We start from the raw sequence: 10,110 nt of genomic DNA, 5'->3' as shown, positions 1-10,110 counted from the left end.
TATTATATATTATAGTACAGTGAAACCTTGGATTACGAGTACTGTTTAATTCCTTCCGGGAACATGCTTGTAATCCAAATCGCTTGGATATGAAAGCAAATTTTCCCATAAGAGATAACTGAAGTGCAGAGGATTCGTTTCACAACCCAATAATAAGGTAGGTACAGTGTTCTGTATCAATAAAGAAGACTGTCAGTAAAGAAGGGGTTAATCAGTTAACTCTCCCCCCACACACAACTCCCTAGGTGACTCCAAACCTGCTGGTGCTGGTACTAGTGCTGGCTGCTTGCTCCAGCTGTCGGTGAAGGGGTTAATATAGGGGTCAGAGGAAAGCAACAGTCATACACCACCCAGCCCCGCAGACCAAATGGCGGCAAAACTTGTGTGGCAGCAGTGGGAGATGTCCAGACATAGGAATTGAAGCACTCACCGCTTAGTTATATCTGCATACAGGATCGAGGGTGCCACAGCGTCACTCACACTCAGTCCTCCGGCAGCAGGGAGAAGAGATAAGGCCGAGTGGATCGTTTCCACAGGAGGATCTCTGCTGTTCTACAGGGTTCCTGATGCCAACCACAAGGATGTAGTTGACCCTACTTTAGGTGATAGGCTTAGATCTACTAATTGACTACTCTGTTTGTATTTTCCTCGTTCCTTCCTTCTACCTGCCCGTGATGCCTTCTCTCTCTCCTGTCTTCTCTTCTTTCTTAGCATATATTTGACTTAATGGTTTCAACTTGTGTATTCATGGCAATGGACATTCTCTTTAGTATTCTGGGTATTGCCGAAATCCCTTTTTGAAACGAACTATAAGTCCCAAGTATAAAAAGTTGTCTACTTGTATACCTTCTAAGAAGCTAGATGCAGCCTTGGGGAGTCTTGGAAAACATGGGTATTGTCACAGGCCATAGGCTGTATCCATGTTTTCCAGGACTCCTTAGGGCTGCATCCAACTTCCTCAACCACCTGTAATCAAACACAGAGTTTGGGTTTGGATGAACCAGACCGTTCTAGAGCTTCGCTCATCTCATCTTCCTCATCATACCCATCGCCATACAGAAATGAAGTTGGGTCGTTCTTTAGCTGTAGGTCTTCAGTTTCAGTATGAATGCAATGTGGGCAGCATATTCAGGGTTATATTTATTACTAGCACCCATCTTGAGTCCTTCATCCATTTCCCCCACATTTACAGTATAGAGTATATTATTCTGATAAACGTATAATAATTCTATGGCATAGTGAATTACTATATACTGAACAGAGCAGAATATTTTATCATGACATAAAACCTCTCATGAAGGGCTTGCAATGGTGTATTTGAATTCGCCTTCAGAGGGTTAATCCCCGCACAAGTCCAGCTACTCTTTTCAGGGGGTGTGTGTTATGAAGTGATGTCAGGGGAGAGAGGTGGAGTAGACCCAGCCAGGAGTGGGAGGGAGAGAGCTGACAGCTCACTGTTGATATCCAGAGATCACTGCCTAGTACTAAGATACAATAGCAAGTCTCAGCCCTGGTTTTTATGTGTGCTTCCTCACATACGGCTTGAGGCACATAGAAACCCAGCATGGAAAACAAGCGACAGCCAGGTCAGTCAGTGTCATTTCTTTCTGTATTTGCCATCTCCAATTGTCTGACACCTGGCATGTGTGCTGGCAATAGTATTCTTCTCTCTACAAGTGCACACAATGACTGGTGGCACTAGATTGTCACAGCTTCTGTGTTACACATTTCACAGTTTGTATAACATGCCGCTTCCTCACGCCGACTTGTATGGAGAAACATTTCTAGGTTGTTGTGAATGAAGTTCACTGCTTACTCCTTCACATTGGGGTACATGATATAATGGGTGCTATAACCCAATACAAGGGACTGTTGCCTGAAGGTTTTCTAGTAATGTAAGCCATTTGTGCACAACTGTAATATATATATACATATATATATATATATATATATATATGCACTTGCAAGTGCATATAATGGATCATCACTCATTCTAGCTACCTATCTAATGTCTATCTTTCTATCTATCTGTCTTAAACCTATCCATCCAGTCTCTGTGTACTTATTACTATATTTTCTATTTATTTCGTATCAAATCTACTTATCTATAGATCTAGCAAACCATTCGTCCAATGTCTCCCAACTGAAATCAGTTTACCTGTTATTGTTCCTTTCTTCTCTCTTTCTAAAATCTATCTATCTATCTATCTATCTTTCTTTCTATCTATCTATCTATCTATCTATCTATCTATCTATCTATCTATCTATCTATCTATCATAATTCTCTGTCTCATATTTGTCTATCTAACAATCTACTTACCAATCAAACCAATATGCACCATTCACATAATTCAAATGGTCTTGAATGTAATTTAATCTTTAGAGGTCCTTGATTTCAGCATAGCAAAAAAGCAAAGTACCATTCCAGCTTATTTATGGGGTATATCTTATAAAATTATAATTTTAAGTTGTTATTTGTTTAGCTCTAACTGATTCTGCAACACTTTATATAGTTTGTCAATTTTGTCCCCTGTCCCCATTAGGGCTCACAATCTAAATTCACCTATCTGTACATTTTGTTTATAGAGGAAACCATAGAACAAGAGAACATACAAACTCTTTGCAGATGTTCTCCTTGGTGGGATTTGAACCCAGGACCCCATCACTGCAAGGCTACACTGCTAACCACATTACTTCCATGCATGTGACACACCTGAGTTGTTAAATATTGTATTCTAGCTTTTCTCCCAGGTAGGTTATGAGACTGATAACAGCAGACAGGGTTAATAATTGTGCCGCTTGTATGTTGCCGGTGGATAGAATGTACGTGTGAGTGGCAGTATTTATTATCTGATTACCTCTAGTCCCTGAGTTTGTAGGTCACAGAACTGCATAAATATGCAGAATACAATTGATGTGCAGCAATATTCAGTGCACCATTAATTGCAGTTCACAAATCTGACTCCATGGAAGAGAGCAGCACATTAGTTTTCCAGCAGGGATTCCAGGTTAGACGTTTACCAGAATTCTTAGCTTCTTCTCTATATCTGTAAGTGTATGGCAGATTTCCTGAGGAAGAGGAATTCAGAAATTATGTCAGTTCTTAAGTAGTTAGCCAAGGAGAGAAACTTCCCATCATGACAGATTACACATGGCCACTAGGCTGTAGGCCTTAGGCCACTATCATATGGCAGTAGTTCGGTTAGTAGTTTGCATCAATTTTTGCAAGACAAGGGAAGAGAGGGTCCCGAACAGTGTTTCTTAGGCCAAGTACCCCCAGATGCTTCACCTGAATACCCCCATATAAATGTTGACTGAGGGTCCATTTACACAGAAAGATTATCTGACAGATTATCTGCCAAAAATTTGAAGCCAAAGCCAGGAATGGATTTGAAAAGAGGAGGAATCTCAGGCTTTCCTTTATGACCTGATCTCTGTTTATAGTCTGTTTCTGGCTTTGGTTTAAAATCTTTGGCAGATAATCTTTCTGTGTAAATGGACCCTAAATCTGGCCATAGGCTCTGTTTAAAGTCTATATTACCAGCCCCTTTCCCAGATCAGATTCCCCTGTAACAATGTGACTGATCTGTATGTCCCAGTAATAATGCCACCTGTAGCCATTCACAACGCCGTCTGTAGCAGGCTATAGTACAACTGTAGCCAGATACATTGCCCCCTGTAACTATTAACAATGCCCTCTGTAGTCATGAATAATTCCCCCTTCCCTAATAATAATGCCCCTTGTTGCCCATAACAATGCATCCTGTACCCATTAGTAATTCATCCTTCCCCAGTAATAATGTGGCCTATAGCCAGTAATAATATTCCATGTAGCCAGATACAATGCCCTCTATAGCTTTGTATGTCCACTGTAGTCACATATGCCCCCTGTAGCCAAATATGCTCCATGTAGCAAGATATCCCCTGTAATAATGTGCCCCCTGTAGCCAGATATGCCCCATGTAGCGAGGTACACCTCCTGTAGAGAGATATGCCTGTAGCCAGTAATGTTGCCCCTTTAGGCAGGTATGCACCATGTAGTCAGTAATAATGCCCCTGTAGCCATTAATGTTACCCCTGTAGCCAGGTATGCACCATGTAGCCAGCTATTCCCCCCTAAGTAGCCTGGGGAGACCCCTATATACATAGCTGTGCCTAATGTAGCCAGGTATGTCTTCTGTAGCCACGCATGCTCCATGTAGCCAGGGCATTTTCCAGTGTCCAGTACATGTGGGGTGGAGGCTGATGACACTGATGAGAGAAGATAGATGAGTATCAGGCAGCCTCCATATTAGCGTTAATTGGTGCTTTGGGACATTACATTCAGCAATGTTCCAGTGCCAAATAAGAGTTGTTTTTTAAGGTAATTCTGTGTACCTCCTTAACCTGCAAATGCATGCCCCCTGTGGTACATGTGCTGCAGGTTGAGAACCACTGATCTAGAACATAGAAGAGGTACAGTCCTTTCCAAAAATTTCAATGCAGAAGATTCACCCAGTATGGCTCAAGATTGGTTTAAGCAACACCCCAAACTACCATGGACTCAAGTGATGCGCTGACAGACATGGGTAAATTCTGCTTCATAAACTCCATTAACAATGGACGTCCATTCTTGTATTTGGTGGTGGTCCTCCTCCAGTCAGCTACTTATCACCTATTTCCAGGATAGATGATAACTAAAGTTGAACAAACTTTGAGCATGTTCGGGTTCATCCAAATCCGAGCGTGCAGCATTAGATTTCCAATGGCCGCTAAAGTCGGATGCAACCCTAGGAGGTTCTGGAAAACACAAATACAGCCTATGGCTGGGTTCAGGTGGACCTAAGCATGCTTGAAGTTCGCTCAACCTCACTAATAACCGTTACTGAAGAGATACATTTTTTCATATTAACCTTACTACAGCTAAAAGCATCATTGACGTAGCTGTGTGAGGCCTTGTTTTATGAGGCAGACGTTCAGCGCAGCTTGGGGCAATATATAATTACTGTATATATCATTTTCTGTGGCCTGAATATAGAAGAAAAAATGTTATACTGTTCATGTTTCATACTAAATAACCTATTAAATGAATTCTTCAGGCTGTAACTGTAGTGTAGAGATCTAATATGTGCCATATTTTGTAATGTCTTGTATGTACAATACAATGTTTTGGGGTTATTTTCTACTAAATAATCTTATTAATTTTGCAGACATTTTATTACTCCCACTAGGGAATTCCTATTGTACATTATTTGATACTGATAATGTATTATAAGCATTGATCCAGGGATTATTCTAATTGCCATTTTGGATTCAGGAAAGAATTTTCTCCCTGTGATGGGGCAATTGGCATCTGCCGCATGATGGTTTTTGCCTTCCTCTGGATCAACACAGCTGGGTTATACTGTAGGTTGAACTTGATGGAATCTTGTCTTGTTGCAACCTTATTAACTACTGTATGTAACTACTTATATAACTTTACTCCAAACAGCGCAGAGGACAATGGCAAACAGCAAACACTGCAGCTGCAGACTGAGATAAGTAAACTGCATAGCTCACAGTGCCATGCTGTATATTAAAGATGAGCAAAACTCCAGCATGTTGCAATTGATTACCGGTGGCTGAAGAATTTGGCTGCAGCCCAAGAGATATGGCCTATGGCTGTTTCCATGACTACCTAGGGCCGCATTCAACTTCTTCAGCCGCCAGTGTCTAAATGCCAAACGATGGCACTCGAGCATGCTCCAGTTCTGCTCATCTCTACTGTTTATGCTACTCTCATTCACGTCAATGGGAGTTATGCAAAATGTGATAAAATAGAGTGTTCCACTTATGTGGCTTCCCAAATCACCTCCAGCTGCTGCAAGCAGGCAAGAGAGGGCTGGGGGGACTTCAGTCTTGAGTTGGGGTCTGCATCTATCAGACATTAATGGCATTGGCATCTCCTGTGGATATGCCATAAATATAGAGATGGGAATGCCTCTTTAGTGTTCCCTGGAAAATTAAACGAATACCAGTAAAATACATGTAAATAGGTACACATGGACACTTGATGAATTGTGTCGTCAAGTAAAGACAATCCCCTTTTCAAATATAATTGTGCATGTAGGTGTCTGCACTCCACAAACACTCCGCACGGTGGTGCTTGTAGAACAATATAGATATCTGAAAAGAGTCCCGGCACTCAGCAGTCTTGCTGAATCTCATGAAGTTTATTTACAGTGCATCACAGATAAATGTAGGACGCTTTTCGTCTATTAAGAGCCCTATTCCACCTGACGATTATCGTTCGCATAATCGTTAACGATTCACAATCTCAAACGAACGCTATTGCGAAAGACCTGAAAACGTTCAATCATTTCCATGGAACGATAATCGATCGATCGTATATGATCGTATTTTTCTTCACTATTGCGATCGTATCTATTGCGAACGACCGAACAACATCTTATTCAATGCGAACAATTTGCGAACGTTTTCCGAACAAGCAACGATGAAAATAGGTCCAGGTCTTATAAAGCTATCAACGATTTCTCGTTCGGTCGTTAATCGTTAACTGCATTTCAACCGAACGATTATCGTTTAGATTCGAACGATTTAACGATAATCTGAACGATAATCGTCTGGTGGAATAGGGCCCTAAGCCTTTATCATCTACCTGACCCGTTGAAGGCCTGACAGCTGATATGCGTCCTACATGTATCAGCAAGACTGCTGAGTGCCGGGATTTTTTTTAATACCTTTTCAAATATATTCCTCTTGGCATAAGCAGGGTGCTAAGGGTCCTAATTCGGGAGCCCCCAGCCATTAGTTGCTTTCACCAGCAAATCTCTGGGTGCCTGTACATTTTCCCTGTAAGTGAATAGGTAACTGTGATACCTGGCTGTGCAGTCCCAGATAAAGTTGATGTTTGCAGGAGCTGTACTTTCTAAATGACGTATCAAATGAAAACAAGGGGATCAGTCATCACTTTTATGCTCGCCCGAACCACAAGTTATTAGGGTGGTCCCTAACAGCTTCTCCTTGCCCCCATCAGATTTGGTTATTTTTGGGTGTAGTTCAGTAGGACAGAAAGAAGCCACTTGGGACCACCAGATGACACATGGTTCAGGCAGCAGGTGATGACAGGTTTTCTTTTGGAAGGGGTTATACATTTCAAAAAGATATGGCTCAATGGATTTAAAATGGAAAATAGTACTTTAGCAATGTAAATGTTATGCTTCATGCTGACTGCTGGTGTTAGCATCAACAGACTTACTGCTCTGTATATAGACATCTTGGCATCTGATCTTCATTTTTAAAAGATTTCACCCAACTCCCAGTTTCTATACTCTTCCACAATGTTGTTACTTAAGGCTATTGCATGTTTCTAGAGATGAGCGCAACTGGAGCGTGCTCAAGTGCGATTGTTCAGCATTTAAATACCATTGGCTAGAGAATTTGGATGAAGACCCGCGGCTGTGTCAGTACACTAGTGCAAACTTTTAAACAATTTAGGAGCTCTGAGGTCCAGTCTGCAAAATGCCGCCCATGTACGGACAGAATTCTACTGATGTGTGACTACTCCTTCACCCTGAATAAGTAAACCGTGTTTCCCCAGTCTCCTTCTTTGAAAGGATATGTTCTACAGAGGAGAGGAATGCAGGATTGGATTGTTCTCAGGATTATTGTGTATTTCCAAGAGCTAAATAGAATGGTTGTCAGATTACTATGCATGCTTGGAAGCCAGGTGGATGGCCAGATATACCTTTTTACACCTACAGACCCACATGAGCCCTTATTTTTTGCGTCACTAATTGTACTTTGCAATGACAGGCTGAAGTTTTGCATAAAGTACACTGCGAAACCAGAAAAAAATTCAAAGTGTGGTGAAATAGAAAAAAAAAAACGCATTTCTTTTATTTGGGGGGAATGTGTTTTTACGCCATTCGCCCTGGGGTAAAACTGACTGTTATGCTTGTTCCTCAAGTCGTTACGATTAAAACGATATGTAACATGTATAACTTATATTGTATCTGATGGCCTGTAAAAAATTCAAACCATTGTTAACAAATATACGTTCCTTAAAATCGCTCCATTCCCAGGCTTATAGCGCTTTTATCCTTTGGTCTATGGGGCTGTATGAGATGTCATTTTTTGCGCCATGATGTTTACTTTCTATCGGTACCTTGATTGCGCATATATGACTTTTTGTTCGCGTTTTATTACATTTTTTCTGGATTGAATGCAACCAAAAATGCGCAATTTTGCACTTTGGGACTTTTTGGCGCTGACGCCGTTTACTGTGCGAGATCAGGAATGTGATTAATTAATAGTTCGGGCGATTACGCACACGGCGATAGCAAACATGTTTATTTATTTATTTATTTACTTTTATTTAGGGGAGGGGGCTTTTTACTAATGACAACACCCTAGGGGACTTCTAGTATATATACTTTGATCTCTCATTGAGATCAATGAGATCGGCACTCGTTTGCTTTTGGCTGCTGCAGCTGAAAACAAACGAGTGCTGAGCTGGGGACGGCGCCATCTTGGAGCGGTCCCCGGCCGGCTTCAGTAACGGAGATCGCTCTCCCGGAGGAGCGATCTCCGCCACTAGACACCAGGGAAATGCTGTATCCGGTAATCGGATGCAGCTGTCATGTTTGACAGCTGCATCTGATTACTGTATTAGCGGGCCTGGTCCGATCACCGTGCCCGCTAATACAGTAATCAGATGCAGTTGTCAAACATGACAGCTGCATCCGATTACCGGATACAGCATTTCCCTGGGGTCTAGTGGCGGAGATCGCTCCTCCGGGACGTCCCGGGCTACAAGCGGCACCCGGGACCGCCGCGGTTCAGAGCGGGGTCGCCGCGGGGCCCCGCTCTGAACGCCCGCACCTGCGCGAGGACGTACAGTTACGTCCTTGTGCGGAAAAGGGTTAAAAACAGGAGAAATGAATGATAATTTTTCCAATTTTTAATGATATTTTGATGTTTTTAACATAAAATCACACAAGATATTGACCAAATTATGCCACGAAAAAACAATCTCAGAATCGCTAGCATACGTTAATGCATTAACGCACTATAACCGCAAATGTGAGACAGGTCAGATTTTTTAAATATAGCTTGGTCATTAAACCCCAAATTAGCTGCAGCACTAAGGGGTTAAAGGGAATGGGTGGGTTACAGTACCAAGACAGGTTATCAAGCTTGAGGCTATTTAGTTTAGAAAAAAAGACGTCTTAGGGGCGATCTGATCACAATGTACAAATATATGAATGGACAGTACAGAGATCTTTGTAGTGATCTTTTTACTCCTAGGTCTGTAACCATGACAAGGGGGCATCCTCTACATCTGGAGGAAAGAAGGTTTCACCATCAGCACAGATGTGGATTCTTTACTGTAAGAGCAGTGAGACTGTGGAACTCTCTGCCACATGATGTTGTCATGGCTAATTCATTAAATCAGTTCAAGGGAGGCCTGGATGCTTTTCTTGAAAAATATAATATTACAAGTTATGGGCATTAGATTTCCAGTGAAACGTTGATCCAGGGATTATTCTGATTGCCATTGGAGTCAGGAAGGAATTTTCCCCTTGTGATGGGGAAATTGTCATCTGCCTCATAGGGGTTTTTGCCTTCCCCTGGATCAAACAGTAAGGTTTCTCTTGGTTGAACCTGATGGACCCTTGTCTTGTTTCATCCTTATTAACTATGTTACTATGTTTTTGAGAGTCGCACACCTCTTAATAAACCTGATGAATCTGTGGCTGCTTTATGGCCGTCACTGAAATATTTTCATCATGATTTACGCCTTCTTGCCACACCCCCTCCCACAATTTTGCATAAACTAGCTGGTTTGAACAAATATCTAAATCTTTTTTCCAATGTACACTGGGCTCAGAGATGATCAATAATCCCCCCCCCCCCCCCCCCCCACACACACACACAATATTTTTACATTACATAATTGATTAACAGAGATCCGTAGAATCTAACTTCGACAGCCAAGGGGACTCAAACGCTGAGGTTTGGATAACATTGCTGAACCTAACATTTTAACAGATTGGCTCAACACTATTGATAAGTTGTTCATGCAGAATTTGTATAAACACACTCATTTCTGTAAGATCAGTTGACCTT

At 41.8% G+C, this 10,110-nt stretch overlaps 1 protein-coding gene across 1 annotated transcript in view; it reads left to right on the top strand.

Moving 5' to 3' along the window:
• Positions 1–1,448: 1,448 nt before the first annotated feature.
• Positions 1,449–10,110, top strand: part of TPD52L1 (TPD52 like 1) — a 74,290-nt gene continuing 65,628 nt past the window's right edge. Inside the window, exon 1 of the mRNA XM_069973664.1 lies at positions 1,449–1,586. Coding sequence (XP_069829765.1) covers positions 1,565–1,586 — 22 coding nt within the window. The 5' untranslated portion in view covers positions 1,449–1,564. The remainder of the gene's footprint in view (positions 1,587–10,110) is intronic.

The sequence above is a fragment of the Dendropsophus ebraccatus genome, chromosome 6 (assembly GCF_027789765.1).
Source record: "Dendropsophus ebraccatus isolate aDenEbr1 chromosome 6, aDenEbr1.pat, whole genome shotgun sequence".
NCBI classification, from domain to species: domain Eukaryota; kingdom Metazoa; phylum Chordata; class Amphibia; order Anura; family Hylidae; genus Dendropsophus; species Dendropsophus ebraccatus.
This window is presented reverse-complemented; position numbering and strand designations above follow the sequence as displayed.